Source organism: Callospermophilus lateralis, chromosome 15, assembly GCF_048772815.1.
Source record: "Callospermophilus lateralis isolate mCalLat2 chromosome 15, mCalLat2.hap1, whole genome shotgun sequence".
NCBI lineage: Eukaryota > Metazoa > Chordata > Mammalia > Rodentia > Sciuridae > Callospermophilus > Callospermophilus lateralis.
The window spans coordinates 88,715,560-88,740,023 of NC_135319.1; the positions used below are offsets into that span (position 1 = coordinate 88,715,560).

General features: G+C 48.5%; 1 protein-coding gene across 2 annotated transcripts in view; it reads right to left on the bottom strand.

Annotated features, from left to right (window-relative positions):
* The window catches only part of C15H10orf90 (chromosome 15 C10orf90 homolog), a 186,541-nt gene that overhangs the window by 57,402 nt on the left and 104,675 nt on the right, over positions 1-24,464 (bottom strand). For both annotated transcript variants that reach the window (XM_077105482.1, XM_077105481.1), the window contains exon 3: positions 6,989-7,080. In XM_077105482.1, the coding sequence (XP_076961597.1) occupies positions 6,989-7,080 (92 nt within the window). The remainder of the gene's footprint in view (positions 1-6,988; positions 7,081-24,464) is intronic.

Consider the following 24,464-nt stretch of genomic DNA (forward strand, 5'->3'; position numbering starts at 1 on the left):
GACTTTCTTGTAAAGCTGTGTTCCAGTGTGGGCTTTGGAGGTCCGGGTTTCCCTCTGCGAGCTCCTGCCTCAGGCCTCTGCTCATTGGCTCTCTGTTTACTGACGTTTTGCATTTCAACACAAGCATGGGTTTTTGTCCACTGTTTTAAAATGTATCAAGGCATTTCATGCTTTCTACTCAACAGATCGTAAGTCCTAACAATAAGTCACTGGTGTGTACAAAACTAGGTGCTATGATTTTGTGTGAGTGTGTGTGCACGCCTATGCATGCCATGATTTTTAACAAAGCACCTAAGCAGGCTGAGATCAGGAAGAAGCATCTCTTCTGTCCTCATTTGGTTTCTTCATGTTTATTTACAAAGCACTGCAAAAAATGGCATGGCAGTCTGACCATACCCTAGCACTTAGTGAATGCACACAGAGTCCTGAGCAACTTGACATTGTTACATGTGCTTAAAATGAACCCTTGAAAGAAACTGCATAAGGCCAGAAATACTGGTAACTACTAAGTTCCCACTGCTTGTAGAGAATCTTTTTTGCCTTGGAGACCGAAGGCATAACTGTGGTGGTTAGTACATAAAGCAGCAGTTCCCAAGATTCTAACATGCATGAGAATCACCAGCAGTCTTATTTATAATTGCAGGTTCCCCAGCTCAGAGATTCTGATTTGTGGGTTGTGGGTGGAGCCCAGGCATCTTCATCGCAACCCAAGTCTTGAAGATTCTTATGTAGAGTAATCTGGGGAGCACAGAGTGAGTGGAGAGGCTGCTAATCACGTCAAGAGATCACTTTTTGGATGGGGAAGGACCCGATTCTGGTGAGAGGAGGAGAGCTTTTGCCTAGGATGTGGTAAGTCATCAGGGTAGCAGTTTTGTTCAGGGCAGGATTAATTTTCTCAAATAATTGACAGTCCTCCTCTAGTTGGACCTTGGATCCTGCATGTCCACACATCTACCAGAGGTCCCTCATGTGTGATCTTGGCAACCCCAGGGGTAAGGGAAGACAGTCATAGGCTGCTCTTCACAGCGTCTTGACCACCTTATGAACACTTACATTTCTAAAGATGTGTGAGAGGTTGCAAATTCAAAAGACAGGAAACGGGCAAATAAAGAATAGACAGAAAAGTCATTTAGAATCTTCATTATTTAAAAAATAAAAAATATTTCTGGCTCTAAGACAAGAAGGAGGATATATATCTCTCTCTCTTTGAGTCTCACTGCGACTCCCTGCTTCAAGGCTGCACCTTGTGGGTCCCTTGAGGGGGTCTCTAAGGCCTGGCTCCTGGGAGCCATTGTGGGTAGGGCCTCTCCCCAGCACTTCTGAAACCACACTGCAAGACCCCAATGGCTAGCCTCATCCCCAAGTACAGTAGAGCCCCTGAGAGAGGGGGCTTTAGGAGAAGAGCAAGAATCAGTGTTTCTTTAAGCCCTCAGCATGATTCCAGCTTCTGATTCTGCAGCACTCCCACCCCCTCTCCAGAGCACCTTTCTTGGGGCCGTGGTTTACATACAGAAAACTGAAGCGCACCTGGGCTGACTTGACAGTACACAGTCCCTCCCATTTTAGTTAAATTTAGCTCTGATAATAATTGTTCCTGTGCACCCCACGAAGTGCATAATCATACCCAGTGGGAACTCCTTTGACATTGGTCTTTAGAGAAAAAAGCAAAAACTGATCTTAGAAACTGCAGCATTGATCTTAAGTTTCCCAAAGTTTAGACCAGTGATTACCTGCATAATAAAACACCTTGGGAGGGGGCTGCAGATTTGGGGGCGCCAACCCACCTAGCCTAGGTTGAATCAGGACCTATCATAAGGATAAGGGCCGTAATGTAATGTGTATTCTAACAGCTCTCAGGGGTTCTTCCACGTGAATCTGCGGAAAAGAGGCTGAAATTACTTAGGCCACCTGGCTCCCAACCAGAGCCAGGGGCCCTCGGATGACTACCTTGCTTTCCACAGCTCTGGGGGGCGGGGGGGGGTGCGCCCTGTGCAACACCTGTGGACAGAGCCCTCCTTGCACTGCAGTCTCCTCCCATATCAAGGTGTGTTGCTAAGGATGAGCAGATGTCATCTCAGCTTGGTTGCTAAGGATAAACAGACATCATCTCAGCTTGGAGCCAGGACAGAAAAGACCTGACTGTTGATGCCAGCCTGTCCCCACTCTTGAGCTGAGTCAGAGAGCTCCCCAGGGGTGCGCTGCTGAAGGCTGGGCTGCTCAAGTTCAGGCCTGAGGGTTACCCTGGAGGACCCGGGAGGACTGAATCAGGAGTGAGCCACATATCATTCTCTGGGACTTGGCCAATGTGACTGATTTTTACTCCATCAAAAGAAAGAGGAGAAAGCAGTAATGAACAGTGTGAATTTGAACCAATTTCTGAAGCTCTAAAGTCCTTCACTATGTCAGGGTGACGCTGATGACAGCCCAATTTCAAAGAAAAAAAAAAAAAAAACTATTTGCCCTCTCTTCTCACAGGGAAGGTGTGGATAGCAGAAAAGACCCCAGGTAGAAAGGAAGTGCCTCTTACAACCCAGGGAACTTCCTTTCCCATGACTCAGCAGAAGCCAGAGTGAGTGATCTAAGCAAACCTAGTGGAGGGAGGTGGCAGCCCTGCAAAGCTACGCTGTAACCCAGAGAGGGGCGCGATGGGTGTGTTGGGGTTCATCTGAATGGCACTACTTCGGCACATATCCAATACACGGAAATGTTATCACTGGGAATGTTGAGTTAGTCTGCTTTTAGGTGCCAAATCTGTTATCCATAGCGTACAGTCATGGTTAGACCATTTGTTTAGTTACTCCTTTGAAAAATACTTATAGCATCAACTACATGCCAGGTGCCGTGCTGGGCCCTGGGGAGACTCCTGGTCTCATGGAGTTAACAGCCTGGAGGTGACATGGAACAAGAGATCAAATATCAGGGCAGAGTATTTCCAGGATTTAGACTTCACTTTGTTTGACAAGAGCCCCAGAAAATAAATTGAGAGAAATTAAAAAGGAAACATTGGACTCTTTGCTCTTAAATATATATGCTCCTCTTATAACTCTTAGTCACCACATTCCTATTTTCTTGTTGAGATGCATTAAATAATCAAAGATAATATCCAACCACCTAAAACTTTTACTGGTTTGCTAGGGGTGCTATAGCAACACTCCCAGTCTTGTGGTCTAAATGGCAGCAATTTATTGTCTCACAGTCTGGAGACTGGGAGTCCAACACCGAGGTGCCTGCAGGGCTTTTCTAAGGCCTGTCTCTTTGGCTTGCAGATGCTGTCCCCTCCCAGTGTCCTCATACCATCTTCCCCCTGTACTTGGGTCCCATTCTTCCTCTATCTATCTATCTATCTATCTATCTATCTATCTCTCGGCAATACCAAGAATTGAACCCAGGTCCTTGCACAGGTTAGGCAAGTGCTCTACCACTGAGCTATACCCCAGCTCTTTTCTTTAAGGACCATCAGTCATTTTGGGTTCAGGCCCATCCAATTGGCCTCATTTTAACTTAATTATCCCTTCAAAAACTCCAATCACCAAATACAATCACTTTCTGAGTTGCTGGGGGTTAGAACCTGGAGAACTGGGAGGAGGGGTCTGATTCAGCCCATCAGAAAATAGAACACATCATTTTGAGTCTGGGAAATTAAAGAGACGAGAAAGAGTGGTTGATGTTCCTAAGTCACCTGCTACTTTGAAAACTGGGCAAATTTAAAAAGTAGTCCCATCTTTTATAGCAAGCACCTTCCCAAATCAAGCTATTTCAGGGTGACACTCCATCTGCTTTTTAGATTGGGTTAACTAAACGTGGCTCTGTAGAGAGATTTCTTTCATCTAGAATAAAGTTAACTGATGTAAGGTTTGAATTGAAAGGACGAAGAAAATCATCTCATATTTAAAGTAGCACATTCAAGGTTGGAGACAGGTCAGATGAATAGTCAGGTTTAATGTCTTGCTTCCTCAGCAAACCATGCATTGCCTGACCATCACTGACCAACACAGCTCTACATTTTCTTTCTCATAGATGCTGTTTTAAGTATTGATTTTTTTTAATGTCTCAAACATGATTTTGTAGAGCTGGTAACTGCTTTCATAGTTTTATGCTTTTTATTGACCGCTTTTAACTTTATATTTATGCCATAAGGCATATTACTAAGAAGGGCAACATTTCATAAATTGAAATAAGAAAGAGATAAGAGGTGGGTGATCAGAGAAATCAGATCCTGAGGCACTGGAGTGAGGATGCCTCTATTCCTGTAGCAATTTATTTCTCCAAAAGATAAGCATCTAATCCGATCTGTACCTTTGAAATCTGTATTTTTCTCCACGACACAATTCTTTCCTTTTCCACTGCTGCTCTGCAACCTACAATGTCTTTCCCATATAGATTCTCTGGATACGTCTCCCCACAGGTACTCTACAGCAGTTACCCCCACACCTGCTGCAAACTGGCTCGGCCCTGCAGGGTGGACCTAGAATCATACTAGGTAATTCAGCAACCTAGCAGCATTTCATCCAGAATGTAAGAGCGTTTCAGATGAGTGTGTCCACTCTGGTAAGAAGCAATGGGGAAACACAAATTTGAGATGAATGGAAAAATCCAAGCTCTCCTCACTCCTCACGGTGAACATCATCTTTCCATGCAGTTACTACAAACTAAAAACTGCATGATAGACAGCAATGGAAAGCTGTGAGAATTCCACCCCCCCCCAATATTTTCATTGTGGTACAAACACAATTTACCATCTTAACCATGTTTAAGTGTGTATTTATTTTGGTGGCAGCCATCACTATACTCATGTCCAGAAATCTTTTTATCTTATAAAGCTAAAACTTGTATGTGTTAAACAAAAACTCTCCAATCCCTCCACATCACAGGTCCTGGAAAATGTCAAGAATAATGTCTCTTAAAAGGGGGAGGCAGGGGTAAATCCTGCAACTTACAGCTAGCGTCAATTAAAAATAAAAATTATCAATAATTTAAAGGCCATGGAAAATTGTTTTGCAATAAAAGACAGCTATGGAAATCTATATATATTATAGTCTCAGACTTTTGTCAAAACAAACATGGGGAAAATAAGGAAATGTCATACACACATATATTTTCTTATTTATGTATGTCTGTATTTTCCTAAGTTTGCAGAGTTGTCATTTTATTACCAGGAAAAGTTAAAAAATTTTTAGAAGACGACTGGTCTCCATATTTCACTCCTTTTAAATAAGCACTTGGCAGAAGAGGTGCCTTCCTCTCATTGCCGTGGCTCCGATGCGTTGTGGAAGGGAAAGCCATCAATCTTGCGCAGGCTCTGGAGAGAGGCAGAGACTGATGGCACTTGCCCAGGCAGGGCATCTGCTGGTGTGTTCTATCATCCCACAGCCGCCTTCTGACATGCACAGGCATAAGCTTTAAAGGCTCAAAGTTAGGAGGGAAACTTGAAAGTCACACTACCCATCAAATTAGATGATCCAGGTCATTCCAGGGTAGGCGTTTAGAAGGCATGGTTTCCGTGACCCAGCTGGGTCATGGATGACCCTGTGCCAGTTCAAGTGTGTGCTCCAGGGATCCAGCCCCATGGCTCCAAAGAGCTACATCATCATTAATGACCAGAAGCTGATGCATTTTGACACCAACAAGAAAATACTAAAATCTGCCAGCCCGATGTGAAAGGCAGGTGGGAAAGATGATCAGCTGGCATCTTTCTTTTAATAAAAGAGCAAAAATCCATCTCAGCAGTGCCCCTGCCCACCCTCGATCCCGCCCCTCCCAGCCAGCATCTCTTCCCAGCCCGGCTCTCAAGGATCTGCTGCTCCTCCTCCTCATTTTCCTTCCTCAGTCGGGGATCCTGCTCCTGTTCCCAGGAAACAAGTCAATGGCAGTGGCACGTTTACATTCTGAGACGGTGAGCTCAGCGCTTCCTGCAGGAAGACTTTCATGTCCATGACTAAATATCAGGACCCAAGTAGCATCCTTTTTCCATACTGTGGGATTTGGGCCCCTTGGTCCCTGAGGGACATGTCGAGCTTTATTAAATGCAGAGCTAAACCAAAGTAATATTTGAGCCAAGTATTTTGGGGAAAAAAAACATTTTAACAAATATATTTATTAGTTGAATCTGCGATCATAGGATGATTTTATAATTCTTTTTCTCTTAGAATTACAAAAAGTTGGCAACAGAGAATCAATTTGTGACAGCAGATGTCTTGTAAACTGTAACACCTGGGACAGGTCTCTAAGGTGAGACCATGCATACTTTTATGTTCTGTTAACAGGAGGAACAAGCTTTCCTATGTGACAATCTTGCAGAGCAAGTTAAGAACAGAAGCCCCGGAGCCAAACAGCTTAGGAGAACAAGATTTGGGACAAGTTAAATGGTGAAGCTTCGTTTTTCTCATCTGCAAAATGGGTACAACACTGTCTGCCTCCCAGTGTTGGCAGAGGGATTAAGTGAGTCAGTTGATTAGATGGTGTGGCATGTGATAAGGTGACAATATTAACCACTGTGTGCAGAGTTCTTTGTTCTTTGGAATCTGAAATGTTTTGTTGTCTAAATATGACCCCGAATTTTCTTTCTTGCTTCACACCACTGACACGTTCTGTAGTTAAAACAACCTATACCAGCCTGTTAGATTTCAAAGCCTCTCTTCCTGATCTCAAAAAAAATGGTAGACAGAATAATATCCCAATATACACACACACTCTCTCTCTCTCTCTTTAACACACTAGTTTTGCTTTAAAATTGAGGTCAATCACCACATTCTTTTATGATACCACCAACTTAAAAGTTGTTGGTGAAGATTATAAAGGATTATTAAATACACAGTGTCTACACTCATGTAGCAATTCTCAGTCTTTGGTGGTTAACTATTGTGCTGCATTAATAATTCAAGTTTAGATTAAACAAAACTAAAATGCAGACACATCTCCAGGAGGCCAGTGACCACGTTTCATGGTCAAGTGGGCTTGGCTGACAGCTCCAGTAACCAACATGTGTTACCTTGGGGAAGTCCGGTTTCCTCTCTAGAACATCTGATTGGAGATTCCGAAGGGCAATTGGATTGTTAGGACTGCAGTGGTTGTCCCTTGGTCCTAGACAAAAGAAGATAATATTGCTACATTTAGTGCATGTAAGGATAAAATGGAATATATAACTTTAACTTTACCATAAAATTTAATGTGCCCTACTATTTTATACTAGCCCACAGTGAATCTAATACATTCCAACCCATGAGAAAGTTTTGTATTTTTCCCTCATGTATCCATCTCCTTTCCATTTACAATCTCACAGTCCATTATTATTTGGCTTGTTAGACTGCAAGATTTCTTCCTCACACAGCTGTTTGTGTTTCGTAGATTCAATAACAATTGAATCAGAATAACTCTATCACGTCCTCCAGCATCCTGAGGTTATGGCCAGCAGAAGAGAAAATCACACCTCCAGATTGCCCAGCACCACTGGAGTTCACAAGGAAGAAAAATCCTGGCGATCCAGGAGACTGAGGCAGGAGGATTGTGAGTTCAAAGCCAGCCTCAACAACTTAGTGAGACCCTAAGCAATTCAGCAAGAGTCTGTCTCTAAATAAAACATGTTAAAAAGGAGGTGGGGTGGGGTGGGGTGGGGTGGGAATGTGGCTTACTGGTTAAATGCCCCTAGGTTCAATCCTTGGTACCAAAAAAGAAAAAAAAAAAAGGTAGAAATACAAGACCAACCTCCATCCAATCTCTTAATGCCACCATAATTGCAGGGGCCAAGTGACACACACACACTGCTATTAAAACCCTTCTAGGGCATCTGCAGATGACTTTGGAGAGTGCCATGAGATGTGTGTGCAACCCCACAAGCATTTCTACCAGGACAGCTCAACATGGATGCAACTCCAAAGCTTCTCAGCCTAAACTTCCTTTCCCATAAATCTGCACTCCTGACTCATGCAGCCCTGAGTAGACACGGGGGTGGGGGGCGCTGAGTAGACATGGAGGGGAGCACTCTGGAAGAGAAGTCAGATTTCCAACTCTGCTGGGACCTCAGGCGAGACAGAGCCAACCTTAGCTGCCCACCCTGAGCAACAACAACCCAGAAGATGTCACTCAATGTTGGCCAGACTGCTCCTGTGGGAGTGTGAGCCAAACAGGAAGCCCCATGCAGGGAGGAGTCTGGGCAGGGCCCTGGAGGCCCAGTCCCCACACTCCATGGTCATCTTTTGCCTCCACAAGGAGAAAGTGGTTGTTCAGAAGGCTACAAGGATGGCCTCCAACTGCTGGTGCCGGCATGAGGAAGAGGAGGTTCAGGGAGTGGCCTCTACACTGGAGCCCTACATCAGGAGCTGGGGTGGTCACATGCACCTGTAAACACAGCTCCTGGGAGGCTGAGACAGAGGACTGCAAAATGGAAGTCAGCCTGGACATCAAGGCGAGACCCCATGACCAAAAAAGAGAAGGTTTTAGACAGAATTTAAAGCATTTTATGGAAAAAAATGATATGCTATAGCATTTTCAAGTTGGTAGGTTTGCTAAGGGGTCAGGTCGTGGATGGAGAGAATTGTTCCATTCAAAACCTGGCTGACTCACTTTGTCCTTGGGTCTGTCAGTGCTAGCCTAGATGTGTAGTTACTGTTCCATCTGTGGCTGCCAGGGAGGGATGGAGACAGTCATCCAGGAGGATGTGTCCAGATTGCTTTCGTGAAAAGCACACGTAAGGTCTCAGGGATTCCTGTGCACAGTCCCTGTGTCTTGAACTGGCAGTAAAGCTGAAGGAGACAGAAACCATCTGGCTCTGGTTTTGTGCCATTGTGCATGGGTAAGGACTTCAGAGTCTGCACAGCCTTTGGGCCCAGACAGGTCTGGGTCTGATCCAGCTTAGACCTGAGCTGACCTTCAGTAAATGAGCTATGTGCCCTCTCTGAGCCTCTTCATCCATAAAATGCAAACAATAACACTGCCTACAAAAATGCAGCCTGTCCCTCAGTGTGCTGAGGGAACCATTTGAAAGCTCTGGGCAGAGATGGGGCACGAGGCCAATGTTCCATGAAGGGCACCAGTTGCAGGTGTTAATGTTCACGGTCAGGGCAGCCCTCCCAGGGCACAAGTAGTCACGTGTGTGGCTTTGGGCAAGTTAAAATCAAGCCTAGTTCCTCGCACTGAAGTGTAGATAGTGACGGTGTCTCCATCATATGTTACTGAGAATGATTAAGTGAAGCAACCGACCGGCCCCGGGTGCCATGTGCAGAACCTAACATTGTGCAGTGAGCACTCGCTACTGGGACGCAATTCATCAGGAGCAGAGAGGAAGGAAACAGCCACACTCAGTTAGTTCATCAGGAGCCATGTGCCACACTCAGTTAGTTCATCAGGAGCCATGTGTGTGTCCTGTGGCTGCTGGAACCAGCGATCACAGCACACGGGCATGGTCCTGCAGTGCTGCAGATCGGAAGCCCAACAGAGGTCCCACCAGCTAATATCAAGGTGTCAACAGGGCCGTACTCCTTTCTGAAGGCTCCAAGGGGATCCTCTTCCCTGCCATCAGCTGCCACGTCCTCCAGCCTCTGTTTCCACTGTGGCAACCCCTTCTCTGCCTCGGCTCTCCTTCCTCCCCGTAATGAGGACTGCGGATCTGATGGGGCCCACCTGATAATCCAGGTACCCTCTCCATCTCAAGGTTGTTGACCCCATCACATCTGCCCTTTGGTCACAGAAGGTCATGTATTCACAGTTCCCAGGACTAGGACACACGATATCTTTGAAGATTTTTCTCGCCCACCACAGTCTGATTGGGGAGATTCAGGTAGATGCATTGGTTGGAATGTGGGGTCTTTAAAATAACGTTCATATAGCAATATGAAGAAGCACTTAGAATGTAAAGTTTATGGAAAGGAATCGAAAGCCTATGAACCACATGGTGTCAACATTAAAAAAAAAAAAAAAGTGTGGGGGAACCTACAAAAACAGTAAAATGGTCACTGCAAGAAATCGCCCTGGTTGAAACGAACTGGCAGCAGGTGCAGACCCTGAGCAGTGCAGGATAAATACCAGTAATAATAATACTGTAACCCAAGTTCAAATGAGAGCTGTGTGATTTGTATAATTCACTTAACCCCATTGATATGGTTTCCCACCTATGAAATGGAGATAGGGAGCTGGCGCTGTTGTACCCGGCTCAGTCCCCTGTGCTGGGGGCCGCTGCTCTTAGGAGGTCACCATCAGTATCTCCTGGCTCCCCCTCCTCTGAGAATGATTCTGAACTGTGGACAACAGCCACTGTGACTCTTTGAGGTGCAAAAAGCCCTAACGGGTATCTGCTCTAGAACATACACCAAAGGCCAGAGGCTGGGCCCTTTTCCTCCCTGTGAAGCCTCCCTCACCTGCCCGTGGGCTGTTCCTGAAGGGGCGTCCCCACACCCAAATGCCCTCAGTCTCTGTCACAGGCCCTGCTTTCTGGAAACCAACCCGAGGACATCAACAAAGCCGGCTGGGAGGAAGTGAGGCAGTATGGGCTGCGAAGCCTCGGGCTGAGAGGCAAAGGTGGGAGATGCTCTTTCCTCCCTGGGACTCTAACAGGAAGTCACAGCTTTACTGCCCAAGGCACCTTCCAGGGATCTTCCAGCCAAGCAACTGGGAGTGTGTGTGTGTGTGTGGGGGGGGGGGGGGCGGCGCAGGGAGAAGACACTTAAATGGCCTTGTCCCTATGTGAATTTAGACAAAAGTAGAAGGGGGCAGGAGGAGGGGACAGAGCCCCAGCAGAGGTCCAAGGGAAACATGGCAATGTCTCAAGGTCAAGATTCCCGCAAACATCCAGGAAAACCCAGCCTATGTGGAGATGAGCCAGCGGCGCACAGAGGAAGCCCAGACTGTCGCCCAGGCCGGGGGCTGTCTCCACAGAGCCCGCAGACAAGCACCACCGGGTACTGCCTAATGACCAATCCATCAAGGACCTGCGGATGCCGAGCTCGGAGCCCACTTCCCTCCAAGCTGAGCCACTGGTGTCAGAAGCCTGAGGGGCCAGCGTGGCCTGCCCACGTTTCTAGTCTTAGAGCAACCAAGGATCACTCTGGAGTTTTCACTCTACCTTTAATAACATCCCTTTTTTCTTTTGTAAAACAGATGTTTCTCCAGAGAATGACTCTTCAAATTTGAATTCAATCAGTCATCTCTGTGAGGTGTGATGCTGTTGACTCCCCGGAGCCTCTGGAGATTCTTTTATCTCTGACTTAGAGAACATGGTGGATTCCTGTCTGCCTGCCTCTGGCCTGCTAAGTCCTGCTTGTTCTGGTGGCGTCTCCCTGACAGCTGCCCATCTGGGCAGACCGACTCTGTGCACAGCCCTCGGACTGGTGCCTCCCAGTCACCTCCAACTCGGCTCTTCAAGGGGGAACAAAGCCCCCTTTCTTCTTCCTCCTCCTGGGTCCATCACCTTGGGGAGCCACCGCCACCTGTCCACTGCTCACAAGGCCAACAGAGTCCCCTCTGCTCCCCTCCCTGTCCTCCCTGCAATGCCCACCTGAAGAGGAGGCTGGTTTTGTGTTGAGGAGAAGGTCTGCTCATGGTATCAGTGACCTCCCCATGCTGCCTGGTCTTAGCAAGGTCACAATCAGTCTGGTGACCCAGCAGCTGCATCTCCTGGCAGGTTTGTCAACCCCCTTGACATGGCCAGTTTGTGACCTTGTGGGGGTCACCTGCTCCCTCAAAAACTCTTATGCAAGAAAACATTTTGCCCCCAGAACAGGGCCCATGAAACACACAAAACCCAGGAACATGTGTTCCCAGGATGGGAACCTTATAACAAGCTACCTCCCCATGGCCGCACTCCTCCTTCCCCACTCACACAGTATGAAGTTTCCTCCTCTGGCAAGGACTTCCTGATACACCCCCACCTGCAGCCCCCAAGCTGTACTGGGGCCTGCACTGTCTCCTGGGGCTGCCACAACTAATTACCACAAGCCAGTGGCTTGTAGCCCCAGGGATTTATTCTCTCAGTTCTAGGGCTGGATATTAAGTCAAGGTGTCAGCAGGCTCAAACTCCCTCTGGGGGCTCTAGGGAGGGGCCTTACTTGCCTCCCAGCTGCTGGTGGTTGCCGACATGAGTGCTCCTCGGCTGGTGGAAGCCTCACTTAGGTCCCATGGGTGCACTTGCCTGGAAACCTCTCTCCTAGACACTGGTTGTGAGCTTTAATAAGGTCTGGTCTCATCCTAACTTGATAACATCTGCAAAGACTCTTCCTCTCCATGAGGTCACACTCACAAGCGAGCTAGCTAGGCCTCACACAGCCTCTGGGCAACACAATTCAACCACGCCAGCACCCGAGGTGTCCTTGCCCCAGGTGTCCTTGTCCTTGGTCTTTAGAGGACAATCTCATCCTAGACCACATCTCATCCTCCTCCCTTCCCGGGCCAGCACGGTAGCCAGCCAGCTGAAGGCACTTGGGTTGAGGATGAATATGTTATTTATATCTGGATATCTGCAGGGGAATCAGAACATACCTTTCTCATACAGTTTGAATATATTCCATTGATGTTTCAAAGCCATTTTAGACAGATTCAAAGGCCTTTAAATGACAAGGCTGTGTTTCATAAACAAACAAACAAAAAGCAGCCGCAGTTTACATCTGTAACTACGCTTGGAATGGGCCAGGCCCCACCCTTCCACCCTGGGCCACAGGGCCTCAAGCTTCCAGGTGTGACGAGGTCACCGGAATGTTTGCATGGCAACCAGAGGGGCACGGGCCGCCCAGGTGCCCCTGCTTGGCAGCAGGAAGAGCAACCTCCACTCAGGCATGCAGAGGAGGCTTCTCTGACAGGCCACTCAAGCTCACGTGAGCCTCAGCGTGGGCCAAGGAGCTGCCCGGGCACTGCCTGCTCTCAGAGGAGCGTCTCTCTTCCCACCTGGCCACGCTGCTTTGGTTTCCATGTATTTTGATGATGCTGGTTCCCTTGTCCGGCAGCAGTTTAGTTGGTCTGAAATCATTAGTGTACCCAGACAACAACCCGATGCTGAACCGTTCAACCCACTTGCTAGCATTGTTGACAAGCAAGTTTAAGTCGCTGGGCAACGTGACCAATGGTCTAGTCACCGTGCGAGCATCACGAATGATCAGTTTTCACACAATCTAAAAAAAAATCTTTGACACTAAGTTATAATGAATATTGTCTTATGATTTATATGCAACTAAATTTGAGGTGACTTACACAGTAGTCACCCTGTTATCTCAGGGCATATATCCCAAGACCCCCAAGTAGAGCCCAAAACTGTACACAGCACCTAACTACAGATATTATGCTTTTTCCTATATGGATATTGATAATAAAGTACAGTTTATAAACCAGGCACAGTAGGAGACTGGTAAAAATAATTGATAATAACAAGGAACAATTATATATATATATATATATATATATATATATATATATATATATAAACAAAACTTTTAAAACCTGTGAATTATTTCAGGCATTTGCTCCTCTATGAAAAAGGAAGACTGACATACACTTTGAGGGCCTGGGAAATATTAAATGTATAAACCAAGGTTTTCACAGGCTCCTTTAGTGGGAAGCTTTCACACAGTGGGCTTCACATAGTGGGCCCTCCAAAAAGTAGAATGCATTAATATCCAGTTTCACATATAAACTTCATCTCTCCCAGAACATTATGGTGTGTAATACACGCGTTTTAAAAGCCTGTGTGCTGGATTTTGCAGCCCCCAAGGGCTCTAGCTGATGGAGGCCCCTGGAACCCAAGGCACAGTCCCCCTGGCTCCTGGGGTCAGGGCAGCATCCTGCCTGCTCCCACTTGGCTGGAGCATGGGTCTCCTCTGGGGACAGGCAAGCCCCCAGATTAAGGACTGTGGGCAACCCAGCATGCTGAGGCACCTGGAGCCCGGAGCAGCTGCAGGGCCTGTTCCCGCAGGCGTCCTCGTCACCACGCCCCTGCCCTGGTGCAGCCAGGAGTCCCTGAGAGCCTCGTCCATGAGGCCCTACATCAGGTGCCTGGGGTCAGTGATGAAGGCAGCACAGAGGTCTGTCCTCTGGAGAGCTCACAGCCTGATGGGGGAACAAGACAAAAGTCTTTGCAACACAACGTGGACTTGATCATTTCCTCTCGGGGGTGGGTAAAGTACACAGGATGCAAAATGTGCCACTCAGTCATCGTCAAATGTCTGGTTCAGTGGCACTGAACGCTCACTGTAGTGCACTGTCACCATCCACCTCCAGAACCTTCTCCACCTTGCAAAACTGAAACTCTGTCCCCACTAAACAATAGCCCTCATCCCCACCTCCCCATCGGTGATGCGAGGAGCTGCAGGGCTCTGCCCGGCTCTGCCATGGGGTCCTGTCCTGCCATGGCCAGGCCAGGGGGTAGGGGACTTGGAGAGAGGGGGTGTGGGGCAGCATGGGGGTCTCCACTTGAGCTTGCTTTTCATTAAGTGGAAAGTGGCGTTGTGCATTGGGGGGGCACTTTCGTCTGAACAAGAATCATTATTGCTGTATTGTTTGCCACTGCAAGAAGGTGCTGGTAGGAAATTGGGCCAAAAAGAGGGAACCCCCACCCCGAATTCAGCCCAAGCGAGACCAGGCTGCAACAGGATGCCATGGTCAGACTCAGTGGCCGGGCCACTTTCTGCAGGATGAGCAAGGGTGACTATCTGGTGCTCATTCAGGGCTGTGGGATAACCAGCTCACCTGGGAGAAAAGTGGGACAGCCTGGGATCCTCTTGCAAATGAGGCCACAGTGAGAGCCCAGCTGTAAATCCACATGTCCAGTGGGGCCCGAGAACTCATTGGCTCAGGGTTCATTATGGAAACAAGATGACAAAATATTCTCCTAAGATGCAGGATGGATTTCCTATGCAAGTGCAATGTGACCCTGACTGTGGGACTGTGAGCCTCCTATGTCTCCTCTGTTCACAGTAGTGAGTCTGGAGCCTGGAGCTGGAGCCTCGGAGACGCACAATTACAGGCTCCTGCATGAGCGGGAGCCATGAGGCTGGCCTAGCATCTGAAAGCCCAGATTGTCAATCTCTCATTATAAGAGCCACTGCACATCGGGGTCCAGGGACGGTCACTGTCGTGGACCAGAGCTGAGAGCCCAGCATCAGAGAAACATCTCAACCTGGAGGTGCCCACCCACTCTGCCATTAGCCAGTATCCCCACTTAGAAACCCAAAGGGGCCTCTCTACAACACTCTTAGCAGCTCATCAGCGGAGCGAGACGATTAGACCCAGGCTCTGTTCTCCCCTGGGGGGTTTTCGTCCTGAGTTCTTGGGGCTTTGGTTGTTGTTATTGTCACTGAATGTAACCAAGCTCTCAGCACTTCCTGGGCCCTGCTCCCTGCCTCCTGCATACAGAACTCACCTGCGCAAGAACCAAGGAAGCCATCCCCTTAAATGTGCAGGCAGCCAAGGACCCAAGGCTGCCTGAAATCCCCAGGTATCCACACCTACCCCAGTGCAGAAAGGGGACAGAGGCTTAGGTAGGGGAAAGGGCTTCCCAAGAAGCCACAGCTGGGAAGGGGCAGAGGCAGCCTCGCTCCAGCAGTCTGACCAAGGCCGCAGATCTACGACGGTCTGGTTCTCCTCTGACCACATCCCTCCCTGCAGGGCTGAGCTACTCTCTCCCCATCCCTGATGGAGCTTTATTGAAATGTAATGGACATAGCATCAAGGATCTCTGTAAAGGGTACAATTCGGTGGTTCCAGAACATTTTAATCATCCCTAAAACATGCCCCACACCTATTTATTCCCTTCAACCCTCTTGCCCCAGTTTCTGGAATTCACTAACACACTTCTTCTCTGTGTGTTCTCCTGTGCTGGGCATTTCAGATAATGAGATTCTGTGACATGCAGCCTTCTGGGCTGGGCTTGCTTTACTTATGATCATGTTCATGAAGTCCATCCATGTGTAGCACACATCGGGATTTTGTTCTTTATCATAGCCAAATAATATTCCATGTATGGACATGCATATATTGAGCCTTTGTCACCTGATAGGATCAGGGTGATTCCCACTTTTTGGTGATGATGGATAATGACACTATGGATACTTAGGTACAAGTTCTTGTGTGGAAAAACACATGTGTACCTAGGAGTGGAACTGCTGAGGCACGTGGCAACTCCATATTTAAACTTCTGATGAGCTGCCCAACTGTTTTCAAAAGGAACTGCAGCATTCTGAATTCCCAGTTGTGTATGAGGAATTCAGATCTGGCCGACACTTGGCTTTGCCCACATTTTTGATCACGGTCATCCTGGTGGATGTGATGTGATATCTGCTTGCAGTTTTGGCTTTTGTTGGTTGGTTTGTTTGAGTATGTGTCTGTGTTTTAAGGACACAAACACTAGGCCACATCCCCAGCCCATTTTTTGTTTTTTATTTTGAGACAGGGTCTCACTAAGTTGCTTAGGGCCTCTCCAAGTTACTGAGGCTGGCTTTGAAGTGGCAATCCTCCTACATCAGCCTGCAGAGCCTCTGGGATGACAGGGGTCACCACCACGCCCAGCCCTTTGTGGTTTTGATTTGCATTCCCTAATGATCAATCCCATCCAGTGTCTTTCCATGTGCTTATTGGCTATTTATCTTCTTTGGACAAATGTCTATTTCCGATCCTTTCCTCATTTCAAAAGTTTGTCTTTTCACAGAAGCTCCAGAGAAAGATGCCTAATGATGCCTCCCCACCCACCCCACCCCGGCCCAATGGGCACAGGAACCAGGGAAAGACAGCATTTCATAGCCATGTGCTTGGACCAATAGAGGCTTCGAAGACTAAGAAAATATTCTTGAGCTTGAACCTAGCTTGACCACCTACAAAGTTTTGACAAGTGTATGAATCATCTAACTTCCCTATGCCTCAGTTTCCCCATCTGCTAAACAGGGATCATGACACTTTTTATTGGAGCTAAGAGATGTGACCCATAGAGAGCCCTGAGCACACTACCGGGCGTGTTGGAAGCACAAGTCATTTATTTATTTCTGCATCTACTGTCTACACAGCATCTAGACACTGAGGTTGCAGCAATGAGCAAACAGGGCAGAAAAATCTCTGCCTTCATGGAGCTTATATGCAGCTTAACATTCTCAAAACAGTTAACGATGCTAATTATTATTATGATTTAACACTTTTGCTCCTAGTTGCAAAATAAGTAGCCGCTCATCAGAAACTAGAATGACAAGATAACAGAAGTTGCACTAATGAGCTTTATAGAGAAATGAAGCATTAGCGTCAGTAACTGTACTCTCTGCCAGCTCCGGGGTGAGAACTGAGCGCAGACTCAGAACCAGAGCCACTCCACCTGTAATCCCAGCTACTCAGGAGGCTCAGGCCAAAGGGTTGCCGGTTCAAGGCCAGCCTTAGGGATTTGGCAAGATCCAGTCACAAGATAAGAAATAAAAAGGGCTGGATCAGTGGGAGAGTTACAGTCCTGGGAAGAAAGACACAGAAATGGGGATTTAGTATAAAGCTGAAGGAAAAGGCAGCGTATTGCCTCAGAAGGAACACAAGGGACTGGCCGAGAAGAACTAGGATCTGGAAAGAAGCCCTCAGACAAGTGGAGACATGGAAAAGCAGGGAGGCAGCAGGACACCAGTGGATGTTCCCCAAAAAACCAAACCAAACACAATGTGTCGTGCCAGGACAAGCAGCTATGATCCTGAAATCCCAGACCGAATGCCTACTCCCAACCAAACCCCCACATCAGCTGCAAATACCCTTCAATCTCAAATGTGAAAGCAAAACTTGAAAAACTTCCAACAGAATAAAATAGCTGATATTCACACAACCCTGAGAAGGAAGGGTGCCTCGAGGGTGATCCCACAGCATCTAAGGATTTTGTTTGGGTGCTTTCTGATGGTGAGTGGATTCCATGAGGAGAGGGGGTCAGCCACAGATGGTACGTCTGGGCCCCACGGAGCAGGCTGACGCAAAACTGATGTAAAACTCCTGTAAATTAATCTGAAGAAGACCAGCAACCAGTGGAAAAGAGACAAAGACTAGACAGGTTGATCAAAAGAGAAATAGTAAAGAGGGAAATGCAAAGTGAGATCACCACTGGAGGCTGTTTCATACCTACCAGGTTTGCAAAAAAAAAAAAAAAAAAAAAAAAACAACCATGCGATACCCTGGAGAGGACACGGCACCTGGGGCTTCTGCTCATGGCCACTGTGAAAGTCAGTGGTAAGCAGGGGATGGGACACCCACCAATCCAGCGAGTCTCAAAAACCAGCACTCCATGGATTGTAAGAGGGACCATTTGTTTAAAGTATCGCCAAAGAATTTAAAAAGCTGCAAATTATATGCGAAGATGTCATTGACTTTACTTATTCTGAATTCAGGTATATTAAATATAAAATTTAAAAAATACATCTTAAACAAAATGAACACAGTATGTGCATTTAAAAAATTCCTGCACATTTGCACTGGGATATACAAGACTGTTCCTAGCATCATTGCTTTTAATGGGATTTAAAAAAAAAGAAATGAGAAACAACCAAAATGTTTTTTTAGCAGGAGAATCTACATGTAAGTTGGGAGCTATTCATTCCTCTATCAAGAATGAAAATGAACAAACTGGAGGTAGGCATATTAATGAGGATAACACAAAAGCAAATCGGAATAAGAACAGAAATCAATGAAAAAGTCATAGAAAAAAAAAATCAACCAAGTAAAAAATCTGGTTCTTAAAAACTGTCAACAAAATTGATCAAGAAAAAGAATTTAAAACCCACAAACAGCCATTGTTAGGAAGGCAAAGGGTGGCAGCATCATGAAGCCTTCAGACGAAAAGAGGCTGATGAGATATGCTATGCATTATTTCTATGTAAATAAGTTCAACGGCGTAGGAAAATAGATGCTAATTGCTTAAAAAATACCCCTTACCAAAATGACACAAAATGAATCAGAAAGTCTTCTAAGTCCTGTATCTGTTAAAGGAATTGATTTGATATCAAAGGCCTTCCTTTTCCAGCCCAAGAGGACTCCCGATGGCTTCCCAGGAGGTGGAAATGAGGCTGGAGGGAAGGAGGTAGAAGACAGTGCACTGAGCCAGGAGCCGCAGGCACACGTAGGAAATGGGGGTTCTGCAAACATTTGATAAGAAACAGGTCGGCTGCAGAACCCTGGGAAGCAGGAGGCCAGCCTGACTCTAAGAGCAGAACCTGGTAAAGACATACAAGGAGAATAGCATCAAGAGGAAAAGACAGCTCAAGCATCTCCCCAACGCAGACCAACAGCCCCAACGGTGATTTTGGCCCCCAGGAGGCATTTCTTGGCTGTCACCACATGGGACAGGGCGCTGTTGGCACAGAGGGGGTCACGGCCAGGATGCTGCGAACGTCCTAGACACACAACAGAGGCCCCGGATGCCGACAGTTCTGCAGATGAGTGGTCCTGACAGACGCACAGAAATTCTTAACAAAAAATATCAGACAGAATCCGACAGTACCTAATCGGGTCCGCTCACGCTGGCCAGGTCCTTTTCCTCGGGAACAGCGCTGGGACGGCCGGATATCCTACTGGGAGAAAGGACGCCAGAGAACTCCACCTCCTACAAGCTGACTGGAGGCGAATCGCTGACTGACCCAGCCTGGAGCCAAAGCTCTCAGAAGACAGCGCGGCAGGACAGCCTCGGGAACCATGGGGGGCAGAGCTCTCCTCCGCCATACTCAGAAAGGAACAGCCACAATGGAAAAATTAAAGATGATTTGAATCCATCACAGTTAGGAATGGTCACCAGGAGAGAGGGAGAAGGCGAACCACAGGGCAAAGCCATCCGTCCCTGAAGGGACAGCCATCTGGGATATTTGACAAGTGACTCACAGCCAGACAACCCAACACACAAGGGAGTTAGGAGCACCCCACTCCTCCGGAGGGGCTGCACCCAGGCACCCCACAGCGCACTGGCCCTGCTCCTGCAGGACTGGCTCTGGGTGGGGACAGGCTTCCTTCCACCTCCCAGGGAGTGTCCCTGGGCCTCAGCTCCTTCCTCCCAGCCCAGCCTCTTGTCCCCTCCACTGGTGGCTCTGTGCTTCCAGGAGGCCGCCTTCCTGGCCAGTGGCTGCTGTCCCATCTGCATCTTCATCCCACGCCCATCCCTCGGTCCCCAGAAGCCATGGGGCAAACAGCACTCCTCCTCTCTGAGCTTTGGCCTGGGGGCTTTACAGGGCTTGATCAAGGTGGGAAGTGGGGTCTGGATCATGGGAAGAGGGAAGGTTGTGTGCAGGCAAGTGCCACCACCCATGTCACTCAGTGCTCTGGCCGTGGACTGAGTTCTGGGGTGCGCCCTGAGCGTCACAGGCAACACGCTCACCCTTAGGTCTCTTCCCAGCCGCGGTGTGCACAGTTAGCTCTGGGAACTCCAGCTCAAGGGCACAGCTTTCCCTGTCCTCTGAGCACAGACAGAATCCGACAGCACCTAATGGGGTCCGCTCACGATTGCGAGCCCTTCTCAGTTCAAGGGGAGTCTGCGGATCAGTTCAGAACATTTCCTTCCAGAAGCTTTGTCCCCAGACAAAACATGCCATTTATTCTGGGTCCCAGCCCACCTTGTGCTGTGGGGATTGGGGTTGCTCCCTGGATGGAGGTGTAGGGCCCCCACCTTGTGCCCCCAGAGCCGAATCCTGGCACAGCAGACCAGGTAGCAGCGTGAGCTCAGACACTGGAGGACGTGGCCCCCACTCCGACTTCAGCAGGGAGCCTCTGACCTGTTTGCCGTCTGTGGACTGAGGGTGCCCAGCACACGGCCTTTCTGGAATGCCTACTGCTTGGAAAGCTCTTGGGCAGGTGCAGGGCACATGGCAGAAGCAGTAGCCACTGCCAACAGGGAAGAGAGAATTTAAGGTTTGCTGAGCTGGGCTGCATGACCACGCTGGGTCTTGGAGGACGGCCAATCCGAGTGCTCAGATGGTGTCTTTCCTTTGAGACCAGGACCCCCGAGGGAGCTGTGGCCAGAGTAGACCAGAACCAAACTGCAGGTCCTTCCAAGAGGAGGAGGAGGACAGTCAAGAAGGCCTGGTGAGAGAGGAACTACCAGCCCCAGGCCAGCCCAGGCCACCTCAGGCTGTCTTTCGCCCTGTTACCAGCTCCTCAGGAAGACCCTGCATGGCATGGCCAGGATGAGGGTCCCAGCCCTCCCTGAGGCAGGGGGCTTGGCTGCTGGTGCCCCTGGTCCAGATGCTCACATTCTGGGCTTCCACATGAGCCTCAGAACTCATGCATTTCATGGCCAGCTGCTCCTCTGATTCCGTCACTTGAGAATTTCTGGACACTTGTGCCGTCTCATTTTCTCTGGTGCCAACGTCTGTCTTTCTTTGCAGGGCCTGCTCTGACCTTCATGACTTTCCCCTCCAGTTCTCTGAGTCCTTAGGCTCTGTCCCAAAGCTGTCCTGCCAGGCAAAGGCTGCTGCAGTGTGTGGGAGACACGGTTCCCCCTTTCACAGGTGAATCGATGTCATATACCAAGACCAGGGAGCACTTGCCACTCTCTGGGAGGTCGATGGGCCAGCTCTCCTAAACCTCTCACTTCCAGAGGAAGATGAAGAGGCACCGGGGGCCCTGCGACCTCCGTCTTTCTACTAGGATGTCAAAGGCCCAGACAGGAGCTCTGGGCTTATTGGCTCGTCCTGCTTTTCCCTCCCCTTCAGCAAGTTGAAAAATGGGGAGCAACCTGTGGGGCTGGACATGCTCAGAAAGCTCCTGTCCGCCCTGCATCCACCCGCAGAGGGAGGCAATGTGCGGGGTCTCCGCTTGCGCTCCCCCTGCCAGCCTCTGCAGATGTCAGTCGCCCCATCAGCCTGGTCCCCTGGGAGCCACTGCCGGCCTGGCTCCTGGAAGGAGCCGAGAGAGGGGCGGCTGCTCAGGGCATCTGAGACCCACTCCTGGAAGAACCACGGATTATCACTGTGGCCCTGGGAAATCGTAAAACAGGTTCCCAAATGTATTGCTGCATTCTTAATAGATTCCTCTTACAAGACTGTAAAGCATGAAGCCGCACGCAGAGCTCTATCAATCAAGAGCATTGTTGGAAATTTCTGGGTGCAAAGGAAATTGTGAGAAAAGTATTCACAATTTAAAGCCATGGCAGCAGAGATTCTGAGATATATATATATTTATATGATATATATTGCAAGCAAAAATGGTAATTTTTTTTTTTTCGTTTTTCTTTAATTTATCTTGGATCTTCCTGTTGGAAATAAATGTGTAGAAAATATGGCCATTTCTTTCCTGGGTGACAGAGAAGCATTCTCCTTCTGCCTAGTCAGTCAGGCCTCTCCCTCCAGAACTTTCTCATCAGTGAGCACAGCATGAATAACAATGAGCCATAAACCCCGTGGGAGGCAGAGCTGCCCTTGAACTTGCAGCACCTGACCACTCGGCTGGGTCCACGTCAGGAGCAGGAGCTAGCGACCTGGCCAGCAGAAGCTCCCTCCAGGAACGAGCCAAGCCTTCACCACCGAGAGTCATCATGACAGCTGGGGCAGAACCTCCATTTGTACTGAAGTTTCCTCTATTAGACTGGAATAAAGAGACAGCACCCTACAGGGCCATGGGGTACAGGAGGGCCACGGCTGGAAGAGGTCATATCCACAGGCTCACGTTATGAGTTTCCCAAAGGGCCTGGGTAGTGGGGTACTCCATGGGAATCCATGGGCCTCCTCGGTCGGGAACAGTGAGTTCCAGTGGGGGATACAGATGTCTCCCCTCTGGGTGGAAGCTTTTCCTAGGACTTTGACCTTGGGGAAGGGCAGGTGGTGGGAGCAGGAGGCAGGGCCCAACTGGAAAGCCCTTCCTGTCTCAGCAAGACAGGGACGACTCCTACTGCTGCTCTCAGCAATCAGCCCTGGCCTTGCTGCTGTCCAGGGCCTCAGGGAAGAGCAAAGAGCCCAATGGCTCTCATCTGAGCGCCTGGTGGCTGGGAGGAGCTTGGCTACACCCCACCTAGTCCTCATGGTTGCCCTGTTCAGTGGGGGTGGGGGGATATGGCCTCCAGGTTAAAGAAAAGGAACCCCACACTCCCATCAGCTGAGGGACTCACTGAGAGGGAGGAATTCAAGCCAGACTTGCCACCACCAAACCCACGGCCCCCCACACTATGCTGGGAGACCCCACATCACACACCAGTGAGCAAGGCTGTAGTTGTGCTTTTACACACAAGACTGCTCTTGGATCCATCCACAGCCCTGCCTGCATCTGATAAAAGCATCTCCTGTTCAAAGGAGCCCTGAAAATCCCCCAGGGAGAGGCCTGGCCCGGGTGGGAGGCTAGGGGTACTTTGTTGTGCAAACCTGGTATTTTCCTAAAACTCAAGGCTACTGAGGTCTGGATTTGGCAATTCAGTCACTGCCCTGCCTCTGCCTAGGAACCTGCCATAGGAACACCTGAGATTAAACAAACCCAGGAAAGTAAAAATAAAGAGGACTGTAAGTGGGTTTCCCGTTTATCTTCTTTTCCAACAAAAGATAACGGGTAATTGCTTTTTTATCACTCGCACTTGAAATTTGAAAGTAAAGAAGGAGCGAGGAGGCAGAGGCGAGGCTCCATATCAGCCCACGCTCTGCAGCGCAGATCCTCAAGGTCCACTTCTGCCGAGGACCTACGTCAAGTCCCTGATGCTCTAACACAATTCAATAAGGAACACGGCCAAGGTACAACAAAGAAATGTCAACCACATCATTTCCAAGAGGAGGGCTTCCTGTTCTGATCACACGCATAAATCCACCTGCCCTGGAAAGAAGGAGCAGTAAATCGCCATCGATTCTCTAATGTAGCCTTTACCTAAGAAGGGATGCTTGGACAAGGGGAATGACGAGGTCTGTGGCCTTCCCCAGACAGGAGTGCTATTACCTATTAATCCAGCCTCCCAAACCCCTGCTGGTCACCTGGCTGCCCTGAAACAGAACAACTCAAATGGACATGGCTCCTGCCTCAAGCTGCTGAGGCCGCCAGTCCTTGGAGGGCTGACCAGGGTGACACATAGTAAGTTCGTGTCTGAGCCGAACAGAGTGTTTCCCTCCAGTGTTGAAAGCCTTGGATTCCACACTGCCTGGCTTGACAGACATGAACTCTCTCCTGTCTACCAAATTCTCAGGGAGCTCAAGAAATTCTGCAGTCTAGCAGAGCATTGTGTCTAGAGGCGATTCCCCAGATTTTAATGCATGGTTGGAAATTTGAAATTGAAAATGCTTATAAAATGTTGTTATGGGTTGACTCAAGTCCCCTCAGAATTCCTACCTTCAAATCCTACCTAACTTGCAGCACCTCAGCACTTGCAGACCTTACTTGGAGAGAGGAACTTAACAGAGGTGATCCAGTTAAAATGAGGCTATTAGGGTGGAGCCTAATCCAATATGTCTATGGTATAATAAAGGTATAAAGGGAAGATCTGGAGGCAGGTCCACATACAGGGAGAACATGGCATGAAGATGCCTGCAGAGATTTGGTGACACTTCTATAAGCCCAGGAGCCCCCGACAGGCAGTAAGCCACCAGAAGCCA